This window comes from Trematomus bernacchii, unplaced genomic scaffold, assembly GCF_902827165.1.
Source record: "Trematomus bernacchii unplaced genomic scaffold, fTreBer1.1, whole genome shotgun sequence".
Classification (NCBI taxonomy): domain Eukaryota; kingdom Metazoa; phylum Chordata; class Actinopteri; order Perciformes; family Nototheniidae; genus Trematomus; species Trematomus bernacchii.
In genome coordinates this window covers 5,542,500-5,566,654 of record NW_022987705.1, presented here as the reverse complement: position 1 = coordinate 5,566,654, position 24,155 = coordinate 5,542,500, and the positions used below count along the sequence as shown (strand labels likewise).

The following is a 24,155-nucleotide window of genomic DNA, read 5'->3' as shown; positions in this document are numbered from 1 at the left end:
TTCCCCTTTTTGTGGGAGGTTACTTTCTATGTCTGTTGTATTAGGAGTTGTATTGCTGCGCTGCATATCTCTCCCTCCCTAGACTGTCTGGTTTTTATAGTAAAACATTTAGAGTACAAATCATCCCAATCGGTGCACAAATCCCTGCCACATTTTATTGGAGAATCTCTCAACTCAAAGATATACTTCTTTATGATTCTCATACATCTAACATCGTGATAATTTAACAGGTAAATTGCAATATAATGTGGCTTTAATTCAGCGCCTTGAACCTCACAGCCTCTCTGTGATATACATCTCAAAATATACTACAGTAAATCTTTCTTTACTTTGCTCTGGGATTTTCTGGGATATACCGCCTTACTTTCTCGAACGCTTATTCCTGCCTCGAATGGGCCAAATGTGTGCGCTCCTCTCTAGAGGCTTACTGCCCTCACTATGCGGCATAATTCCCTCAATTTTTTTCGTGCCAGCCCCTGATTCTGCGGAAAACAGTGACTGCTGCGACAGCCACGGCTATCCATTGTTGATTTTTCCAATCTACTCAACCAGACTTTGAACTACCCATAGAAAAGCTCCAGTGGATGCTCAGCTGCATCTAGAAGGCCCCCCGCTGTGCTGACCTCATTCCTGGCTCTGACCAGAGTAATCTATGCTTTGAATGCCTCGGCCTGTGCACGCTCAGCCGGGTGAAGAAGTGGATCCAAGTCTGTTCAGTGGGACTCGCTGCCCCAGGCAAACTGCAATGGGATCACTTAATGCAGGCCTATTGCTGGAAAGAGCTTGGACGCTGAAGGCCGATCGGGTGTGGCAGTGATACTGAAGGGTTGTGTGAGGGCATTTGAGAGCATCTCAGCCTCAGACTGTCACTGCGCTCCTCAGCCTGCAGAGGTGACTCAGCTCTTGGCTTCAGTGCCACAGATTTCATCCTCACTTTGTTCCGCACTGTCTCAGGCAAGCAGAAAAAACAGGAGAGGTGCCAATATTTGTTCAAGCACACTGTCACTTTTCAGAGAGAAATAATAACCCAGCAGGAGCTACCTGATGCTCTCTGTCAGATTTAAACTCCAACATCTACCAACCTGCAATGAGAGCTAATGTGTGTCTGCTACAATCCACCCTGCAGTTTTTCCCATCTTGTTATTAAGTATTATACAAGACATTTAGTCAGACTGAAAAGAGAGTACTATCCACTATATTAAGATCTCTTTTTTAACTTATTTGAACATCATTTTAAGCCAGTCGTTCATTTTGTAGGCCGATCAGAAACCTCACCTTGACCTTAGCTCGACCTACAATCTTTAATTGTGCATAATGGCGCTGGGAACGCTGAGCTGCATCCTAATACAAGCGCTCGGTCAGGTTGTAATTACATTTTAGATTCCAGGATCTCATTATGACTCTACATCCTGAGCCTCATTTCCATTCTAACATGCTAAATATTGTCCTCAGTGTCCACCTCTAGCAATAATGAATTAGACGTTTAGCTGGACACAAAAACATTTCTTTGATTATACAAACTTGGTCTTGGTGTTTGTGCCCTGGTCTTACATGTGAGGAGTGTCCCCCATTTAGCCATCAGTTAAGACATATCTTTCATTTCATACGAGTCCCCCTAACAACCAGGAAGCCCTGAGAGTCACACCACAGCACTTATCTGTCAGCAACACAGACAGCCTGACCACTGATCACATAGCAGTGACAGTTTGAATATCAGAGAGTCTGAGTTCACAAAGACCTTTAAATCCAGCATGGTTGCTCTTTCAAGATTATACATGTTTGTGATGGATCTTAATAGAAACACTTAATGCAGTCTGTGTGCCTGTTATGAACCTTAGTAAACAAAGGAGCGGTTGGAGATTAATTGGTGTTGATTACTTAATTATGTTGGAATTATCAAGTCACTATTGATGTTTGCCATTTGTCAGATCAAGTTCTTGTTAGTTCAGTCAGGTCTAAGCTCTGTCCTTGTTGGCCCTAAAAAGCTTTTTACATTTCATCAATTACATGTTATCCAAATAAATACCACAACATTGTGTTCAATAACAAGCTGACAGTTAACTGAGAGTTGTTCAAGTCAAACTAAGTGATGGGTTTCCAACTAAGCAAATGGACAAAGTTGAAACAAGAGCCGCTCCTTAATTAGTTGTATATGCCGGGATAATGTGTATAATGTGTACCAGACTATAATTGTGGTTTTTAATCAATTTCCTCTTTAACATGTCAACAGGAACTTTTAATTCAGGTAACAGAGCAAGACAGGTGCATGAACAGAAATGGAAACTAGTATCATTCAATTAAAAACATCGCCAAAGATAGGTTGGGCAAAGATAGTCCTCAGGCGGCACATTGTGTCTCCATCATGTCCTCTTGTCCTGCTGGGTTTCAGGAGGAACATTTAGACGTTTAGTCCACCCCTCAGCAGCGAGACCCCTGCCCTCCCCTGAAGTCCCCTTACTCTCAAACAGTGTGTGGGTTTGTTTTGAGTAAATCCTCCCATTTTCAACCCTCACATTCAGAACCGGCTGCTGTCATCTGGGCCTCCTGTCAGCCTTAGAACCTGCAGCGCATTATTTGACAAGGTAACTCCTCCATATTACTTTCCACATAATGTATCTCTGCATTGGCCTCGAAGCTAAATTTGATCTCCTAATTCTGATTATTCCAACTGAAAAAACACATATAAATATCTGATGTATTGAAATTCTATGGGGGATGTATTTGGATCTATTAGTTTTTGATGTTACTGATGTATTTACTATCTTCCACAAGCGCACCTCTTATATTTTTCTTTTCTAACGGACCGTCTCTGAAATGGCGGGGCAGGGGCGCATGCCACAGAGGGTTGTGATGACTTTCATGTATGAGCTCATATTCTTTACAGTTTCCAATAATGTACCGTCATCACCGTTATAAACATTACCGCATGGCTCTGCAAAAAAGAAAAGAGGCTCTGCTTACATTTTAGAAAGACACTCTTTCCTGCACTGCAGTCTTGGCCTTCCTTGGAGCGCTTCAGAGGCCCAGTGTGTCTGAATGGAGGACTGAGACTTTCCTTCAGACAGACCCTTTCCCTTTAATCACCAGAACTAAGCTGCACTGCTTCATTTATGCATGACGAGGCTGGAAATGGATGAAATGTTTCCACTCCATAAGAGGATGATGATCCAGGGCTAGCAGGGTTTGGATGGGGGGGGGGGATAAAAGCTGAGCATTAGGCATAATAAATATGCCTGAAGCTTTTTAATCAGACTTGTTAAAAGGTATCTACCATATGAAGAGGACGTCCACAGCTCATCACCATATTGCACCAGTACTGCAATGTGGTGGCATATTTCTCCTGTGTTTCTTTAAAATGCATTCTCATTGTTGGTGGCACACCTGACTTAATGTAAAAAACGCACTGGATGGCACCTCACACTTTAAATGCTAACCCCTTTAGCTCTCAGCTTAATCCTAATACTACCTTTATTATTAACCCAACTAATCCTGACAATTTTGCCCCATTCGTTTTCTTCTTTCCACAAAATCTGTATCAAAACAGATGAATTGTGTTTTGTTTATGTTGTTCCCATGTGCTAATTAACATCATCACCTTTGACTTACTGTTATATCGTTTAGTCACCTTCACTACAGCTTGTGTGTGAGACAAAGTTTATATTGAAACTCCCATGGCCGGGAACTTTGTTTACTGCTGGTGTGGAGTTTGCTGACTCTTCATCGCTATAAACATTCAAAATATCCGGATCAGCAAATATTCTAAATGCTACTAGAGGGCACATGCATCCCTTCTTACTTACATCTCTACCCTCCAGGGTGCCAAAACATCATCGTCAGAGCCTCCAATCGCTCCACCTGTGTCAGAAGAAGAGGATGAGGAAGAAGAGGAAGAGGAGGAAGAAGAGGAAGAAGAGGAAGATGACGACGAACTGCCCCCGGTCGTCGCACCTCGGCCCGAACACACCAAATCTGTGAGTTTGGACGGCGTGCTGAGTTGAAATCACTCTGCTGCAAATCCAAAACCCCCCCTCTTAATTTCTTTGACTCTTCTCTCCTCGCAGATCTACACGCGCTCCGTCTTGGAGCCCAAGCCCCCGACCCCCGTGAAGGAAGTGGTGACTCCCCCAGAGTCGCTGGTCCAGCCCGACAACATGTCCAACACGATGTACCGCCACACTGACCGCCAGAGGAAGAAGTCCAAAATGACAGATGAGGAGATTCTGGAGAGACTCAGTACGTGTTTTTTTTATGTTGACTTCTCCTAGTTTTAAAGGCTGATTACACCGAAATGTCATTGTGTATATATTTGTATAAGCACAAATAGTCAACCGTACAATATTTGGGGTATTCGGTACGAAACTGCAGCATTTGATACAAAACTACAAATAATATTACATGTTTTCCTTGTCTAACAGCCCCAGTAGAAGTCCTTAACTCTCTGATTATTTCATCTTTATTTTGTAAAAAACACTTAAAGATATCATGGAGTCTTCAAAATATAGTTATCTTCCATAATTGAAGAATGTGACGTTCTTTGAATCTCAGTAACTGTTTTCAACGCATTATTTTGTGCATTCATATTTTGTATTTAGAAAAATCGTTACCAGAGAACTGTCAACACCCCATTTTGACAACAAAAATCTTATTACACTGATTATGGCCTTCCCTTAAAGCACTACCCCCTCTTTACTGACACGTCAGCCCTAGTTACCGACAGGCACCGCTAAGTACAGATGCATGTACTTAAAGTAGCTGCACTGCAAGGCAGGGTAATTCTGAAAGAGAAAGGCAGACGGTTCTGTGGTTATGTTATTTGTGTATTTGTGTGTTTGTGTGAGCGCCTCACATGACTTCGTGCACCACACACAAGCTCAATCATCATATATCTGCTCTCTCTCTGACTCAGGGAGTATTGTGAGCGTGGGGGATCCCAAAAAGAAGTACACACGCTTCGAGAAAATAGGACAGGGGTAAGTCTATCTGCGTTCATAAATCGGTCGTCACAGTTATTGAAATAGAGCAATTTCAGGAGCAGTCAGTCTCTCCAGAAGAGATGCAGCCGTAGTGGCCGCTCCAGTGAGGCAGAGGGAGGGTTGAATGAACGAGAGAAAAAATAAATAGAGGAGAAATGTGAACTGTATCCTGACATGGCCATGGGACAGATACAAACTGTGTGGTTGTTATCTGCTCGGACATCCTCACTATTTCCATATTTGATCAGGAAGCTCCTGTCTGCAACAAAGAGATTACTGTCTATTTCTTCTCTGCTGGGTCATCTTTAACTTATTAGCAGGCGGTCAGGAACTGTGGACCATCATGAATAACTTCTGACAGCACACAGGTTTATCTGGCAGCAAAACAAAGAGGAAAAACCAGAAGCCTGAATTCACAGCTGAAAGTTTTTAGTATCATGAGATACACTTCCTAATAAGGACAGAGCGGCTGCATACCATTCAGTTGACCAGCTATTGGAAACTGTACATTACTTGTGTGTGCTCATTCCTGCTAAGGTAATTCAAGAGTGGTTCTGTTGTCATGGTAAAATGAGCACATGCAGTATATTGAGGAAGAGCCCAAAAAACTTCTACTGCCAAAATAACTTTTAAACCTATGAAATACTTGGCCTAATTTTCTCAGTGCAAGGGTATAGCATGAGCCAAAGAAGAACCCATTTCATTTTGGAAAGGATCTGTATCACAAAGCGGATACATAAGTGCTTTTTCCTCTTAGCAAGGTCTGTGCTCTCCAACTGCCTTTTACGAATTCATGACATAATCGCAACTTAAAGTTTGTCAATTATATTAATTGTAAAGGCACAAAGCTGTAGTTGCGCCAACGTGATAACTTTCTCCTTAATATAATATGTATAACACAGTTAAATTAAGTTATAGACCAATGTGTCTGTGGTCTGACTTTTAAAAAAACATCTGATGTGTTAACCTAAAATTGGTTTGATCAGGTTAGTATAGACGTTTATGGGACAATACACTTATCACCTGTCGTGGCAACTCAAAATGATGGTGAACATATTCAACATATGGTATAAGATTCTATATAGAAAATGTTAAATATGTTACAACACTATTTAGTTTGAGTTAGAACAGTGATATATGTTATGTTATGATTATTATTCTCAGAGTAGTTTTAAAACTTTTGATGACATATCATTAATGTGATTTTGATCTTATTTATCCCCAGAGCGTCCGGCACTGTGTACACTGCTATCGACATAGCAACTGGCCAAGAGGTAAGGCAGCTCTAATGTTGGTTTTATAAACGCTCGCTCACTGTATATTATTCATTTTTCCTCCCATAATCCATCAGGATTTACGTTGTTCTGAGCCACAAATTCCTCGTCTGTTTTCTCAGGTGGCCATCAAGCAGATGAACCTGCAGCAGCAGCCCAAGAAAGAGCTGATCATCAATGAGATCCTGGTGATGAGGGAAAACAAAAACTCCAATATAGTGAACTACCTGGACAGGTCAGTTTTCACACGTGATTATAAGCCTGAACTCAAGGCCCTTTTATAGGTTTTTTTTGTCTATTGCCTCAAATATAGAATCTTAAGGCCATCACATTTGCCAAGGTGCTTTCCTCAAACTGCAGTCAAAAACCTAAAGCTTTTTTAATGTTCTGTTGCATAACAGATGGAAAAGCAGCAAGTCCTCACATTGGAGGACCTGAAACCAGCATATATTTGGGTTTTTTGCTTTATAGAGGGCAATTCCTTTAACCATTCATTGTTGCTGTCAATTACTTTTCTCTAATATGACATGAACAGGTTATTATTGCTTTTTCAGCATATAGAAAATGTAGCATTTATTGTTATTCTAAAATAATCTAAGGTTATGATATCTCATCTAAGGCCATCACATTTGCCAAGGTGCTTTCCTCAAACTGCAGTCAAAAACCTAAAGCTTTTTTAATGTTCTGTTGCATAACAGATGGAAAAGCAGCAAGTCCTCACATTGGAGGACCTGAAACCAGCATATATTTGGGTTTTTTGCTTTATAGAGGGCAATTCCTTTAACCATTCATTGTTGCTGTCAATTACTTTTCTCTAATATGACATGAACAGGTTATTATTGCTTTTTCAGCATATAGAAAATGTAGCATTTATTGTTATTCTAAAATAATCTAAGGTTATGATATCTCATCTAATGCATTACATTACATTACATTGCATTTAGCTGACGCTTTTATCCAAAGCGACTTACAATAAGTGTATTCGACCAAGAAGATACAAACTTGAAGAAGACAGAATCATATAAGTACATTAGGTTTCATAGAGACAAACCATTTTAAGTGTTACTCAACTGGCTTTAGATAAGCCAGTCCTTTGTTAGTATATAAGTGCTTTGTTAGTATATAAGTGTGTAGTTAGTATATAAGTGTTTAGTTAGTATATGAGTGCTGACATGAGTCACTGGGTGTTTCTCAATCTCGAGTAAAGCTGCTGCAGAGCCACTATTTCAAGCATACTACGTCATCGAGTGCCGCCGAAGGACTGTTCCAATCTCCAGCATACTTGGAAATCTACTGAGCCCGGCGTACTTCGTTAGGAGAAATGTCGAGGCTGCACATGTGTAGACTCCGCAGTCTTAAAATCCCCACAATGCTTTGCGCACGGATCAATATCCCCAAATCTGTGGCGGAAGATGTAAGGCGGGGTCTCTCATATGACGCACACCTGCACACTTGCTAGCCTGTTCCACTCTTTGTTTTCCAAATGTCAGGAAGTATTCTTGACTCGCTTCTGAAGCAAGATGCTCGGAAGACATGTGCTACCAAGCAAGCGTACTCGCGATTGAGAAACACCCACTGCATTGGCCAAAGCAACTGGTTTGGGGTCATTTATGACACTGAAGGATCATCTAAGTCTTTCTGATCAGTTTTCTTCCTCATCACATCCGTCTCCTCCTTCTTTTAATGGTGGTCAGCATTTATCATTTAGCACATGACTGCCACCTGCTGTTTTAAAACACAGAGAACAATTTGACTAAATAAGTTGATGTCATTGTTTTAAGCATCTGTTCCTCTCAGCTCTGATTTCATTATGTTGGTCTTTCTGCTGGTCCCAGCTGGCAGTAACATGCTTGATCACCTACTGTGTGTTGTAATCGACTCTGCATCATGAAGCTCACTCACCTTTAATTTAAAATATGCAACAGCTGCTCTACGCTCTTCTTCTTAGGAGGTTTTCTTCTCATTTGTTCTGCCTATGCGCCAAATGTCAATATAACAACAGATGATTAAAGCAACAACTGAACTGAAACCCCCAACATGAAATGCGTGTCACTCTAAAACTACAATTTTCTCTCTGGCTTGTTATTAGTTACCTGGTAGGAGATGAGCTATGGGTGGTGATGGAGTATTTGGCCGGTGGCTCGCTGACTGATGTAGTGACTGAGACCTGCATGGACGAGGGCCAGATAGCTGCAGTCTGCAGAGAGGTAAGAAGCCAAGTTTACACATCAGCAATTCTCCTGTGGCTACACTCAGCTGACCCTTACATCTAATGTACACAGGCACATTTAAACACTCAAACCAGCCTGGAGATAAAAAAACAAATGTGTGTGTAGTACAGGCTTCATTGGCATTGGAATATCTGATTCAAACACTTTTCTCCGCTCTCTTCAGTGTCTTCAAGCCCTGGATTTCCTACACTCCAACCAGGTGATCCACAGAGATATAAAAAGTGACAACATCCTCTTGGGAATGGACGGATCCGTCAAGCTTAGTAAGTCTTTTTTTTCAAACATATACATTTATTTTTAGTGTGGTAAAGTCAAAAGCAGCATTTTTTTTATTAGTTTGTTGAATTAAACACCACTGTTATGTTATTTCCCTTTCCTGTAGTGTGTTAGAAAGGTTTGTGTGCATGTACATGGTCTGCAAATGTTAATATCTCAAAGTTCTCTCCAGAGAGAGTTTCATAACACAATTACATCACTATGTAACACTAGCGCTTCTATTGGTTAGCACTCCAACATATTGTACGTGATTAGGGTCAGCACATCTCTAAGCGGTTGACCAATCACAACAGAGCTGGCCAGCTAACCAATCAGAGCAGACTGGGCTCTGGTTTCAGACAGAGGCTGAAAATGAGACAAATAAAGAGCTTTTTGAACATTAAAGCATGTAAACATGTCACAGTAGAGGCACAACATTAAAATATGAACCTGAAAATCAGCATCATATGTCCCCTTTATATTCAAATAAGGGTACGTGCAAAGTGAAACTGTTATTTAATGTGATAAAGCAGACAAAGAACATACAACTTCACTGCACTTCTCTCTTCCTCTGCAGCCGACTTCGGCTTCTGCGCTCAGATCACTCCGGAGCAGAACAAGCGCAGCACGATGGTGGGAACGCCCTACTGGATGGCCCCGGAGGTGGTGACTCGGAAGGCTTATGGCCCGAAAGTGGATATCTGGTCTCTGGGGATCATGGCCATAGAGATGGTGGAGGGAGAGCCGCCCTACCTGAATGAGAATCCACTCAGGGTAAGACACAAAGTGCAGCCATAAGCACGGGACGCAGGATGTTAGCTCCCCAGGGGTCATACAGAATGCATAGATATTAAATATTTAGATTTCTTTTTTACTTCTTATGGAGGTCTCATTTGATGGTCTGCCTGACCTCTTCCTTGTTCCCAGGCGCTGTACCTGATAGCTACCAACGGGACCCCCGAGCTGCAGAACCCAGAGAGGCTCTCCTCGGTGTTCAGAGACTTCCTCAACCGCTGTCTGGAGATGGATGTGGACCGCAGAGGCTCTGCCAAGGAGCTGCTCCAGGTAACGCTTTGACCTTTTGAGAACCAAGCATTGTTGATGTAAACACAGTCACATCCAGAAGGAAAACGTTTTTTTTTTTAAAGAAATGTAAATAAGTTCATGGAGAGCTACAGGTCGCCTCTTTGCTACTTAATATTCAAGGATTCAAGGCTTTTATTGTCATTTTGTACATCGCTAAAGTGTAGATATGTCACTGAAAAGCTTAGGTCACAGGCAGCAGTGCAACACAATAAAACTGATCAAATAGTGCAAGTAAATACAAATAAAATTGAATAGAATTAGAAATCAGAAACGGATTTATTGCCAGGTAGGTTGACACGTACGAGGAATTTGACTTGATTTCATGGTGCATACATAAAAGTAAAACAAAATAAAAAAACACAGATAGAGAACTATTTTAAGAAAACTATAATAACATTAAGAAATGTAAAAAAATAATAAAAAATATAGCAGTATTTACATAGAAATAGAATGGAATAAGACTCTGTATACAAATATATGGAATATGATATATTGGATAAATAATGTGTAAGTTGCAAACAGATGAATGTTATGGATGTTCGTTCAAAGGTTCAGGTGTTTAACGGTCTTATGGCCTGTGGAATGAAACTGTCCCTGAGTCTGGTGCTGATGAAGCTTAAGAGCTCTGTTTTGCTGCTCTTTTTACGTTGTGAAGAAGTCAAATCATCACCAAAAATCAAGTATTTATAATTCCGAAACATCTCTCTTTTGCTCCATATATATATATATAAATAATGTGTTCTTCTTTGTCCTCTGCAGCATTCCTTCCTCAAGCTGGCGAAGCCTCTGTCCAGCCTGACGCCTCTGATTGTAGCTGCGAAGGAAGCCATAAAGAACAGCAGTCGCTAGTGCGTGCCCTCTGTCCCCACCCGAGGCTGGAGCCCTGCCTGGGATGTGTGCGTTTCATGGGGGGCAGGGGCTTGGGTGTATGGGTGGTGGGTGACGTGACAGCACAAGGATGGGGGGTTTTGTGTGACTTACCGTGACAGCACGAGGACAAAAGACCCCCAGGCCTCAGACGTAGGACGGACATCTGGCCTTGCAGCTCTCGGGCCCAACGCTGCTGAAAAGACCTTGCCTCCTTGTTTACTTCTCCAGCACTCTGTACATGTAGAGCAGTCCATCACAAGTGTGTGTGTGTGTGTGTGTCTGAGTGCGTGTGTGTGTGTGTGTGTGTGTGTGTGTGGGTACCAATTGTGCACATCTGTTTATGTCATATGTCTTGTTTGGCAGCACTTGCTCCCGAAACCAAGATAATACGGTGAAAAAATCCAAAAGAACAAGCTCGTTTTCAAGAAGTAACTTCCGGAGCGCAGAGACTGGGAAACTGACACAACCGAAGAGCCCGTGTTATCTTCGCTGCCCGGCTGTAGGCTTGGTTTTCCTTCCCTCCATGGAGCACAATCAGGCCACACTTGCACCTTTTAGTGACCATCTGATGTGAGAAAGTGACTCCGGACCCGACCTTTGCCTGCATGACTACGGCTCTGTGGAGAAACACTGCTCCTCCTCTGCAGATTGTAACATCTCGAGGTGGCATATTTGTGTGTATGTGTGTGTGAGTGTGTGTAGGGGTGCAGCTACAGGGGAATAAGTCAGGTATAATTTCACATGACCTATGCCAGCTTTAAACATCCTTCATTTATCCCTTTCATATCAGTGAAGAGATACGGGTCCCGTATTTTATTTAAGCCAAATTCTGTTACCTGCCGTTCATTTCTCTCTAAAACTGGCAACATAATGGTTTGCCTGCATGTAACATCGAATTTAAAACATTTGTGACTCAACTGTAGATCGCACAGGTACAAAAATGTATACACTTGTGCTTTCTTATCAATTTCAAGTGTTGTGATGTAGATAGAGACACTTGAAGTGTGACAAATAGGGTTATCCATATAGCTATTCAGTTTGTGTCACTGTGACAGGCTTTGGGGGAGATATTTCAACATCTATGTTAATCGAGCCATTCTGTGTATTACATTTGACAATTAGCTATATAATAGAAATCCAAATACTGGATCAAAGACTCAAAAGAAATGATACATGTTTTTATTTTTAAATATCTATATTAAAGGTGCTTGCATACAGTGGACCAGTCTTTCTAATTACATGTTTTTCTACAACAGTGGCAAACAGAAGGATGTGTAATTATTGACCTACATTGAGTTGAAGGTCTAATGCCGCCCATTCTCACAGTTTCCCACAGTGCCCCACGCATCCCTGTGACCTTAAACCTTAAACAGGAAGGATGACGCTTGGCAACAACATAAAGATAATACTCTGAATATACGGTATATTTATTCCAACATTGTTAGTCGGATCAGCAAACTGCAACAGGTAGAAAAACATTGATTATTGAATCCATTATTTATAGTGACTTAAATGTAAAATGCAGATTCAATAAGATTATTCTCCCATTTGGAAAAGTACTGTTTAGTGGTCTTACTAGTATCCAACATTACAGAATACAATACGCAACTGTGACTATACATGATGAGGTTGAAGGCCTATCTGTTAAGGTTAAACATTAATGTCTAATGAGGAAACAGGAACCCACTGTCCTCCCGGCCCACCTGCCCCCCCGTCTTCTCATGTTGGTTTTCAGGCTGCTCACTCAGTGTCCTTTTGTCTTTTAATGGTGTCTTATGTGTGTTTCTGTCATATGATCCGTACGTTTTGTAGTGGGCTTTTGGAACGCGTGGCGGATCAAAGAGGGGGAATGTTATCCACTGAGTGAAGGAGGGAGTGGAGTGGAGTGGATGCCATTTTATGATTGTACCTTATCCTAATGAGCGCTGGAAACAGAAACCGAAGAAGAGGTTCATTTTGTTGCTAACATTCCTTCCACTCTTGGTTAGCGTTTCATCTCATTCCTGTCCAGAGGTTATCTACATTGTGTCGGTATTTGGTAGCTTCGTCAGGCTTTTCCCGTGTAGCATCCCTCTGTGTGTGAGTGTGTGTGTTAGAGGGGCTACCTCAATCTGCACTAGAAGATGCCTCACTCGTGTTGTCCACCTTGACTTTGAGGTGCAGAGTAGCTGCTGAGTCATATTGTACCTCCATTTTACAGCAAGTGAACAGAAGGTGGAGTGATGTTAGACAGGAGGGTGCAACAGAATCCATGCATGTAAAACAAACTATACACTGTATCCCATCTTCAAATAGGTTAAGATTGTTAGGATATGTATGTATGTATGTAAATATGATGGGAAAACCCCCCTTTTTTCAGAATGACGTAACTTTAAATGACAATATTCAGGTTGCTCTATGGTATGTATCGATAAATGTTTTGCACCCTGAAAATCAAAAAAGAGAAAAACGAACACACACTCCGCAATCCTGGATCCGGCTCTATGGGACACACAGTCTTGTCAGTACCACTGCTGAGTGTTAGTACATGTGTGTGTGTGTGGCTGGACTGACATGAAGCTCCGCCGGCCCCCGTTTGGCCCCCCCCCCCGCCCCCATGTACAGGTCTGAACTATGAGCACAAAGGTGAATTTTGGGACAAGAGGCACCGCCGACGTGCCCCTCTTCTGTGGTTGCTCCTGTACATTCCTATCTTCTGAATGTGTAAACCTGTACACGTGGTGTGAAAATTCCTCTATTAATGTGTATCAAGAGAATGGAACAAAGACAAAAAATGTTACTTTTTAAATTATTATCATTATTATTATTACTCTTATTATTGTCTAGCTTTGTAAAAACTGCTGATCCATCTGGCATACCTCAGCAGGCCTTTCCCCATCTTTGAAAAAGGACAAACAAGCGACGGGGAAATGAGGTTTTGGATCAACTATTTTTAATCGTGGTTGAAGCAATAGACTTTTTGAACTTTGAATTGTGCATGGCTGTGTCTTGAGTGTAAAAAAAACAAACAAAATATTGCAGTTTGGGAACTGGACTGAAATAAAGAGGAAGAAAAACCAGAGCTGTGTTAATACTGGTTGTCTCATGTGATTCTTGGATTTCTTTTATTAGTTATGCCATGTCAATGAAAAAAAGGATTAGAAAATTCATCAAAGAATAGATGATACTTTAATCATGTTGTGCACACAGTACATTGTTCTGCATAAAAGGTGCTATTTAAGGACAAAAGTATAACTAATGTATTTTAAGACTTGAATGACATATCTGCCATAAAACTCACAGTATCTGTAGTAATAGTAATAAAAAGAGAACATCTTTTCAAAATGTCAATATACAAATATGTTACATAAAAAGGATTTGAAAGGTGATTAAGATAACTCGAGATTAAACATTAAGATAGGAATGACAGGAATTGCCTGCTCACATCTCAACTTCGCAAACAATTCCCCAACGTGCAAATACAAATGTAAAATAAAAGCGTGGACATCCAGCGTGACAAAGAGAGTGTTTATGGGGCTTTGATGATGACACATGCTAAGTGAGATGTTCATCAGTGAAAAAGCCCTCACTAAAGTCACTGAGACGATCACATGGCGGTCAGCTGAGTAGAAGTGACGATCCTCACACTGATGGTCCCCGGCATCTCGTCCGCCATCTGCCGTCCTCTCTTCCTCAGCTGGAGCCTCTGAGGGCTGGAGGTGTCCTTCACCGAGCCCGACAGAACCACCTGGCCCATGAACTCGTCCTTCACCGGGTTGCTGTTCCACACCTGAGGAACACCCGTCATGTGTTACAAACTAACCACAGATCATCTCGGCTACTCTGATTTCATTATGTTGAGCGTTAACAGGCAAGGATGATGTTCTGTGCTCTCAATTACTGCAGATTACAAGCCGCTATCACATTGTCAGTTGACCTTTTATTATGTGAGCTTCTGTAGTTCATTGATCTATTCTTTTCATTTTACTATTATCATTAGTTTTTGTGAGCACTGAATACAAATAAAAAAGACTGCACAAAAAAATGTAGTGTCTGTATAATCAACATTACGTTGTTTGGTTGTAGGAATAAAGGCATTTTGGAAACTAATCCTGTTCATATAGTAAAATCCAAGCCCTATTATTATTAATAATAGTTTGCTTTGCAGATTAAAAATCACTAGCAACCATGGTGAAGTTAGCTTTAGGTAAAATAATCGACAGACATTCAACTCCAAATCAATCGGATTCTTGTTCAGTTTCACAAATTGTTGACAATGAGAGGGTTTCACCATAAAGAAATGACTGTTTGAATGCTGAGACAGCTTCATTACAGTCACAAGGAGCAGAGGGATGCCATCTTACCTCCACTGTTATGGGCTTTCTGAGCTTCTTCCTGAAGAAAATTGCGCTTGTTGTAAACTCTGGATTCAGGGTGTCCTTTTTGATGGTGGATCGTACAGACCGGCCCTCGCAGTGAATGATCACATACGGGTCTGCACCTGCAGGAACACATGGAAAGTTCCAAGTCAGAAAACCATATACAGGCTGATCAGTACATTTAGGGTAAGAGTCATTTGTTCAAGTCCTCTGACCTCCAGTGCTGTCCTGGTTCTGCAGCTCCCCGGCTCCGTGCACGTAGACGTGAGTCACAGCTTGCGGGTATCCAAGGAATGAACTCCAGCATTTAACCTGCGGCTTATCTTCTGCCAGCTCCCTGTGAGAGATGAGAAGTTAGACACCATGAGAAAAGTACTTGATACTCTACTCTAGATCTAGCTACTGTATAATCAAACATGGTAAGTGTAATTATGTCTAATACACACAACAAGTTGGATTACCCAGCCTGGATGACCTGAATGTGTGAGCAAACATGATTTGGTTCTGGTTTGCCAACATGAACAATCAAAACAAAAAACATAAAATCATCGCCTAAGATAAGCAGAATGAGATGAGATATTACTTTCCAAGTGATTTAATGTGAACATAATTGTAAAGTATCTGAAACAGTAATTATGGGTGTTTTCCTTGGATATAATCCCTCAGACATTAGTGTCTGAATGGAACAATCAAGGAACAGCTGTGTTCCTGCTTTCCCTGCAGAGTCTCTTAAAACCTGATTATTGTAAGATAAGTGAATATTGACATCATAAAACCCAGCCATGCTGCGGATTTAAAATGAAAAGCAGTCCCCGGTCAGACGTCACAGCTCAACCACAGTCGTACCTGCAGCCTGAGTCCACGTCGGTGAAAACTCGGATCATGTAATCCCCCAGAATGTAAGGCTTGAAGGTGGTGGGGATGATGACGTAGCGGCCCTGCTCCAGCGTGCATCTCATGAACACCGTCCGAGCGTTGATGAAGGTCGACGTCTGCACAACCTGCTGGGTCAGGATGTCGTGCATCCTGTACTTCCTGTTTAGTTCCACCTGGAGAAGGAAAATCATTTGGGCTGATTCAGTGTTTATTTCAAATACTGAACAAATGACTAACTTTACTCACTAGTGTGTCATTGTATTTAGGCTACCTTTGCTGTACTTTGGTGAATTCCCAAAACAGATTCTCTCTGATTCAGATGTACAATTAAATGTAAAGGGTTTTCACTGTTTTAAGAGTTATAGTTTACTTTTTGCTGCTTGCATAGATTCTTTCTGCCTCCTGGTGGTAGAATAATGAACTAAACTTGAATTTAACACAAATGTCTAATGTATTTCACTGTTGATAAAGAGCAATAATCAATACTCATTCTTTAGCCAGTCATAGGTTAACATCATAATCATAATCCTCCTCCAGGCTTTCACTGAATGCTGGGATGCCCTTAAATGTCCACGTATAGGCACTTTTCACTGAAGGCATTTGGACTTGTCATCACAGGTGTATAATAACAATAATATTGGCCCTGTTCCTTTTAGATGGAACAGGGTAGTGCGCATGCTGGCTCACTTGAAAGGTTGTGACACCAAACATAATTTGTACCATTAACTGCATGTGTGAAAGTACTCCTTTAACTAAAAATACATAAAACAGTGACAACAAAACACAGAACGTCGACAGTGTCTGGAGTCCGTCAGATAAAGATAGCTCTTGCTGGCTTAATGACAGTAGTCGACAAGGGTTACATTCAGGTCCAGACTCACAGGCCTGCTTTCATTTTTTTTTTTAAGTCACATGCTCCTAAGGCACCCTTCAGCATGTACTGCTGTCCAGAACCTCCCCCTTTGGCAGCACTTCAGACAGTATGATAAGAGTGTGTTTAAACTTAGCCACATCTCTGACATTAATATCTCATTACAGGAAACGTGATGTCAGGTTTAAAGCAGCTGGACTGCTTTGACATTGCAGTTAATTATGACCTATACTGAATCACAATAGCGAGGTTAATTTGTCTTTAAAAAAACCTTCCAGTTCGAAATAAATCTATTATATACCTCTAATAATGCATGAGACTTCTGTCATGTCCTATACAAGAGAACAGCCGACTGAACTCTTTGCAGCTTACTAGGAGTTGGGAAGAAATTGTCACTAATGTGTTTGTTTCCACTTTGCCGTTCAGCTTGAAACAATCAAGTAAAGTATGTGCATTCGTCATGTTTAATCCTGTATGATTTAGCCTGCTGTTGAAATGGTCTGTCTTGGTTCTGATATGGAGTAATGTCTGCCGGTCACTAAAATCACCCAAACAACTGTTCAATGTTTGCTCAACAAATGAGTAGAAGAGTCAGAACGCAGCCAAGATTCTTAGACCAAAAGGAAAGCCAAAATGTGATGAAATGATCCTGTTCTCCCACAAATAAACGGACCCTTCACTAACGTTTGATCCCACATGAACCCCGTTTCCTCTGTAATTGACTCATGTCTGGTGAGTCTTGCCATGTACTTTGTGCAACATTTCACAAACCCTTTGAATCTTTACTGTTATAAACCCCTGCTGTATAATGTAATGTGCAGTTATCAACAGTTCATTGATTAGATCAATACAATTTGGTGAACACTATATTTTACCTTGATGACATTAAAGCCAATGGTAATGTTTTCTCCTTGACCAAATCGTCTGTGGATCTTCATATCTTTTTGTTGCAAGGAGATCAGGACCTCATCGGACTCCTTTGTAACATCAAACAAGAACTGTAAAAAGCAAATTAGTGAAAATAGATCCATAAATGTGTGTTTATATAAGTTTACATGTGTCTGAACACAGGTGATGTGAGGAGAGTGTACCTGTGGGTTCTGCAGGAAGGTGGGCTTGTGGTTGGCACAGCCCCCGCAGCGGTTCAAAAGCGGCTCTGCGTTTTTGGTCCAACTCCCAAAGTGCACAACCTCATTCCACGTCTTGTTGACACTGATCAGGGCAGTATTGATAACACGGCAAACATCTGCATTAGTGAAGAACTTGCACCAGTCTGCAAATGACATCCTGTGGACGAGAGCACAAAATGCATTTATACAATCTGAAAGAAGAGGTCAACTGTTAAGATTCAGAAGAGCTTAAATCGCTCACCAGAACTCCCCATCGTCCGCTACGGTGATGTCGAGGTTTCCCCTTTCCATATCACCAACCTTCAACCATTCCTCAGAGCTGACAAACCAACAAGAACAAAACAAATTAATGCACTCATAAATTACTAGTAGAGATACATTGTTTTAGAGTTAAACTCCAGACAACACCCACATTTTGATTTGTAAAATGTGGCTATAAGAAGATTGTATTTTAAAAGAATTACCACAGGTCAGATATAGGGTTACAACCAGCCACAACGCAGACTCTATGCATTACATTAATTCACACAATGTTGACAATATTGCTTACTGCACATATATATATATTTATTTTTTTATTCTATATTTTATTGCATTCTATTTCAATGTAAATTACTGCTTTATTTTATTTCTATCTTCCTATATTTATATTACAGTGTTCTTAATATAGTTCGCTATCTGTGTTCTGTTTTATATATTTTTTTTTTTTTTTTATGTATGCACCACGACACCTAGTCAAATTCCTCGTACGTGTGAACCTACCTGGTAATAAACCCGTTTCTGATTCTGATATAGATTTGAAATATGATTTAATTGGCTCTTCTGATGTCACATCATTATTTGTGAATATTCACGCTGTAAATATTCACAAATAAATCCAGCAAAATCGGACAAAGAAACCCTGGTAGTGGCCTGGCTGGGTGTATAATTCCTGGCCTGACTTATTGTCCCAGTCCGGCCTTGGTCCTGATCCCTATATATGTCCATAGTAAACGTAGTAGTGTATGCTGGTTTGAACATCTTGGACATTCCTGCTCTTCATGTAGTTGTACAGTGGAGAACAAATGTAAGCAATTAACTTTCTGTCACTTCTTACGTGTCACTCCAGGCTCCTTTCCACTCAGTCTGACCCCAGGGGTTCCTCATGCGGATCAGAAAAATGGTTTCATTCTTGAAGTAGGCCAGCAGTCCATGACCCAAACGCACTTTCTTCACTGCAGTTACTGAGTATGCGTGTCCTTTCACCAGCCCGTTCGCCATCTTGAATTCAATCTCATGAGGTTGCGCCTGGTGATGAAAAACAAACAGGTTAGATTCTGTGAAAGAAGGACAAAAAGAGGCAAATGTTCACGAGGAGCACACACATTGATGGAGCAGCTTATGATTCCTCCACGGTCGTAGACCTTTAGCAGATCCTCAAACAGCTGGTCTTGTTTTGTCTGGTCCTTATAGTATTCTTCTGCTTCCAGGTCGATGGCTTCAGCCACAGCTCCACTGAAGTCCACCACAGCGTCTCCGGTGTTTCCCCCCTCCAGAGACTCATAGCAGCCAGAGAGCCTGGACACAGAGGAGCAGGGGAATCACAACTTTAGTTACAGAAATATTAAAATATATACAGCTGAATACAACACGTTTACAATGGACTCTACATATTTGCATGTCGTTATACTAACATGCTGCAGATATATTCTATTGTTCCTAATCTGGATTCTGTATTTTTTACCAAGTAGTTTTCACATACATGGAATAAAATCAGGCATTTAAAAAAATATAAAGAAGAGAAGACAAATACAACAGAAATATGTAAAATACAACTACATATAAAACACACTCTTACATGATGCAACACTTATATTTTTCGTATAATGTATGGAAAGAAGCAATTGTTATGCATGTCAACTATGTTTTTATTATAGGTATAATGTAACTATTACTACTAAATGTGTAACTTTTAGTAGTAATAGGATTTATTTTGAATGTAGTTGCATTCTATTATATTATAACTGGATGATCATGTTTAATATTATAAGTCGTATCAACTACATGTAAATAAAAATACCTGGATTAAAGAATATTACTATATTTCTACAGAGGGGATAGTAAAGTGTACTGACTTGGCGTAGGCCTTCTCCAGCAGGGCGCTCCAGAACTCGTTCTTGTCGTTGGAGTGGCAGTAGATCAGCTCCTTGTTGATGGTGGGCAGCCGGTCATCCACCACCACATCCACCCACTCTCCAAAGATCCAGAACTGGAAGTGGAAGATGCCTGCATAGTTCTCCGGATGCTTGGGATCCCACTCCTGCTCCTTGTGATCAGGAATTACCTGAAAAGCAAATGTTCCAAATTATACAGGTGCGACTAAAGAGTCATTTTCTAACAAGTAAAATGTAATTTTCAGTTGGACCAGAGAATGTTGCAGTGCACCCTAATCAAATGACACACGTGCAAAAAGAATAGCAAAACCTAAGGGTGCGACTTTAAACGCTGCTGTGATTAATGTATTTAAATGTGATGCATTATCGACAATTCTCGTATGACGTTTGAAGCTCTTTTCAGAATCAAAATATACAAGTTTATCTAGTAAGCAACTGGTTGTTAAATGGCTTTAATAACGTTGGGACTGATGAGTTCCTTGCTTAGATATCATGATAGTGTAAACGACATGGTAGCCCTCACTTTTTTGCGGTAGCTTCGCAGTTTAACCAAGTAAAGTACAAACAGATGTGCCTCATTATTTCTCTCAGCAGGGAGAGTCTGGGGCCACTGTGAAGTTGTAGGAAAATAGGTAAGTTATCGTTTTGCAGCAACTAACAAGCTGTCCTATTCTGGCAGTTCAGTGTTGTAGACGGTTGCCCATGGTTAGATTGACATGTCAGCAGTTCCTTAACAATATTATATTTACTGTGTGATCAATATTCTGTATGATATGGATGCTTGCTCAGTTAAGCCCCCCCCTATACTTAACGGGGTAGATGGTAGGTTCCAGTTAGGTAAGGCTGAGACTGTACAATGCTTTTCACTGGAGACAGGGGGTGAAGTTTACCTCACAGTAAATCTGGTAGTCTCTTGTTTAATTTAGTTGTATTGTTATCTTCGGGTTTCATTATTGTTTCAGTTAACTTTTAGTTAATAAATAACTTGTGTGCCACTACTCCTGCCTGTCGACTTGACTTGGCAGCATACATGATCCTATTAACCAGAATTGACTTAATAATAGTGAAAATATGTAACAGTGGATTGCTTCCAAAGACTACCTCTGACTCTCTGTATGGTTAGATCTCTGAACAGGAGTGAAGACAAATCTAAATTGTACACAAAGGTGAACATAAATGATCCTCCATTGCGAAGTATTTAAGTTTCTCTTACATAATTTGCCCTATTTTCTAAGTAAGCTTGTGTTTTTTGTTTAATCTCAGCTTAAATTATACCATCTTCCAGCAAAGACAAAGGTATCATAGGTATGTCTTTTTGGCAAAGGAATTTGCTGTTAGTCATGCATGAACCCCCCCCTCAGGTGAAATCCTGTGTTCCTGATTTGACCTGCTTTCAAACTCTAAATATGCCAGTCCCCTGACTCACACAGAAGCACCATCATTATGAACTCACCTTCTTCCAGAGTTCAGGCTTCATAGCAAGGCAGGAGCAGGCAGCAACAAACCAACAATTTCCCACAACTCCCTGGTTCAGGTCATGGGCGCTGATGCCCTCCACAAACAGGCTGGGCGCATTGCTGATCTCCTGTAGCAGAAAGGTGAATGTGAGTGTTGTTGTGCAATGATCATTGAAATCTTCTGCTCTAAAATGTGTGTTCAATCTAGTAATTTAAAAAACAATCACTCATGCATGCCACTTGTTATAGTAACATTAGCAGAAATAATATTTGACTCACGGCTGGTCGTTTCCACTCCACCAATCCAGGAGGTGGTTTCCTAAAATACAGCGATGAATTGATGACAGGGAACTCTGCGTCCTCAAACAGCGTCTTGTCATTGATGCAGTTCCTCTTCAGTTCAGCGTAGTGCTGGTTTTTGTACGGGACAGCAGAGGAGAACATGGTCCAGACGCTGAAGCCTCACAGCTGCAGAGGGATGACACACAATATAAAAATGTATTGGGTTTTTGGGCCTTTCTGTGAACCAGGACCCCACAATGTTGATTCACTGATGCAAACAGTGCTTTTAAGAGACAATGTCATTTATAGCAAAACCTGAAACATTTATGTCCTTTAAAAAAAAAAGCTGTGATTACATTAGGCTATATTAAGAGTCCACAAATGGAAAGCTACATTTATTTTCCTCTGTGTCTCACTGTTACGGCTGTATGTATGCCCTGTTTCTTTTTCCCTTTGGTTCCTCGACCCAGGTGTGCTGCATTGCTGTAAGGAGGTTCAGCCGAGGTGCACCTGGATAAGGAAGTCCTTAAAAGCTCCAGTGCAGCAGCAGAAGAGGGGGGAGTCCTCTGTTGGGACTGCTGTGTTTCTGCCTCTAATCCTAGGATGTGTAGTTGAACATGTTACATGTTGATCAAAAGGTGTCTTTTGTGTTGTATTTGGGTCAGTGGTGGAATTTTGTTAGCCCCATAGGGCCATTTTAAGGGTGGGGCGTAACACTCACCAACACTAACGTTTGTCATTTACAGAAATCTTCAGGTGGAATTCAAACTCAAAACGTCTCTAAAGTTTTGTGTCATTGGACCAATGTGGATCAGTTTGACCCAAACTGTCAAGTTCTAAAGAAAAACATGAATTGTGTTTAAAGCTGGATCTTGTCCCATGAAAAATGAAACTGTATCTCAGCTGTATTCTCTGGAGAAAGATGATTTATGAACTCTTGATCTTTTTGTTCCTTTCTCACTGACCGGCTGCATTTGGACATCTGCCAATAAAATCATTTTTAAATAAATCTTTATATTATATATTTGCCAGGAATAACATACTGTAGAGTACTGAATGTATTTAGCTGGAAGCAGAAAGAAAATGAGAGGAAGTTTGACGCCAAAAAAACGTATACCTCTTACAAGTCGAATCACTTAAAACAATCTCGGACAGACATGTCGTGTGAGGAGAAAGAGCAGCAAATGAAACAGATATGACAGGCAAAGAAAGAGTTGATGTTTGGAAGAGGAACAGCAACAATTTCTAGATCATAAGATTTAGATATACATTTTAAAATGTACCTTGAAAAGTAAAGAAACAAGAGAATAAGTAACAACAAAATGTACCTTAAAGATAGCAGTGTGATACTTATTCCTTCCTGCTCCACAAAAAGGAAGTGTCCAGGTGCTGTGCCTGCTGCACCGCCCTCCTATACGCAGGGGTTTATTCAGGTGCATTGTTAGAGCCACACCTTGAGTGTGTTTGTCTTTTCAGTAATGGATTACTTCACCACCCAGTGTTATTGTGGCTCTGGGTAAGGGCTTTACACATGGTCTCTGTGCGTTATCTGTTTGAGAGTTCCTGGCTAATCTGGCAGGTTATTTTTGGTAGCCTATTTGCTCTAAACGCTGGGGAAGTTTCGTTCTAACTCTACATGACGACATATTTACAGTATGTTAATGCTATGTTTAATCTGTGTTGTATGTGTAAATGTGACAGCAGCTCACATTCCAGACGTTTCGTCACGTGCTGGCATGTTGTTGGGACGTTGTTAAAAGCTCAGATTGTTTTACACATCAGATCAAAGATAATAATTTCCAAAGTTTTTATCAGGCTGCAGCCTTGTTTAAATATGTCACAGTTAAGATTGTACTGATTCCTTCCAAAGAACAACTTATTATGAAAACATTAAAAGCCTCAGAGATGTGTTAAACACCACCTATAAAGGCGTGAGGCTTTGAGGCAAGAGGAATGGAAGTTCTCTAATAAGAAAGTATTAAAATGATGGTTAAAAGCACAATAGATTAAATATAGCCAATATCATGAAACCACAGGGAATCAAACTACACGCGGATGTTAAAACTTGACTCAAGAAATCTTACTTGTAGTACTTAAAAAGTTTAAAGTAACACTCACCTGTAGCTGTCTTGTCCTTGTAGTGATGGGCTCAAACTCATTCAATGTTCACTAGGTTCCTTTTAGATGTGTTAAAATCAACCCCGCTATTCTGTCCTAAGATCTGTTTCTCCTTTCTCAAACCAAATCCAGTGTGTACTCCTGGCTTCCAGGGCTTTTCCAGACACGTTCATCTGCACAAACACTGCCTGAAAACTGGTCTGACAGGCTTTGCAGCAGGA

General features: G+C 40.8%; 2 protein-coding genes across 3 annotated transcripts in view; one reads left to right on the top strand and one right to left on the bottom strand.

Annotated features, from left to right (window-relative positions):
• The window catches only part of LOC117490720 (serine/threonine-protein kinase PAK 3), a 30,473-nt gene extending 16,723 nt beyond the window's left edge, over positions 1-13,750 (top strand). Inside the window, exons 6-16 of the mRNA XM_034140514.1 lie at positions 2,520-2,582; positions 3,816-3,971; positions 4,062-4,233; positions 4,907-4,970; positions 6,199-6,247; positions 6,370-6,482; positions 8,337-8,454; positions 8,642-8,741; positions 9,311-9,507; positions 9,661-9,798; positions 10,579-13,750. Coding sequence (XP_033996405.1) covers positions 2,520-2,582; positions 3,816-3,971; positions 4,062-4,233; positions 4,907-4,970; positions 6,199-6,247; positions 6,370-6,482; positions 8,337-8,454; positions 8,642-8,741; positions 9,311-9,507; positions 9,661-9,798; positions 10,579-10,668 — 1,260 coding nt within the window. The 3' untranslated portion in view covers positions 10,669-13,750. The remainder of the gene's footprint in view (positions 1-2,519; positions 2,583-3,815; positions 3,972-4,061; positions 4,234-4,906; positions 4,971-6,198; positions 6,248-6,369; positions 6,483-8,336; positions 8,455-8,641; positions 8,742-9,310; positions 9,508-9,660; positions 9,799-10,578) is intronic.
• An 88-nt stretch (positions 13,751-13,838) lies between these two features.
• On the bottom strand, positions 13,839-24,155 carry LOC117490719 (calpain-5-like). Of its 2 annotated transcripts, none has more exons than XM_034140512.1 (13): positions 23,935-24,155; positions 21,814-22,002; positions 21,531-21,662; positions 20,039-20,247; positions 19,289-19,481; positions 19,021-19,211; positions 18,166-18,243; positions 17,886-18,081; positions 17,670-17,792; positions 15,894-16,096; positions 15,263-15,384; positions 15,033-15,169; positions 13,839-14,458 (listed from the first exon to the last, which is right to left on the bottom strand). In XM_034140512.1, exons 2-13 carry the CDS (start codon positions 21,976-21,978, stop codon positions 14,276-14,278), a joined length of 1,932 nt encoding a protein of 643 aa, XP_033996403.1. In that variant the 5' UTR covers positions 21,979-22,002; positions 23,935-24,155; the 3' UTR covers positions 13,839-14,275. The 2 variants fall into 2 exon arrangements, with proteins under 2 accessions (XP_033996403.1, XP_033996404.1); XM_034140513.1 differs by lacking the exon at positions 23,935-24,155 and adding an exon at positions 23,145-23,415.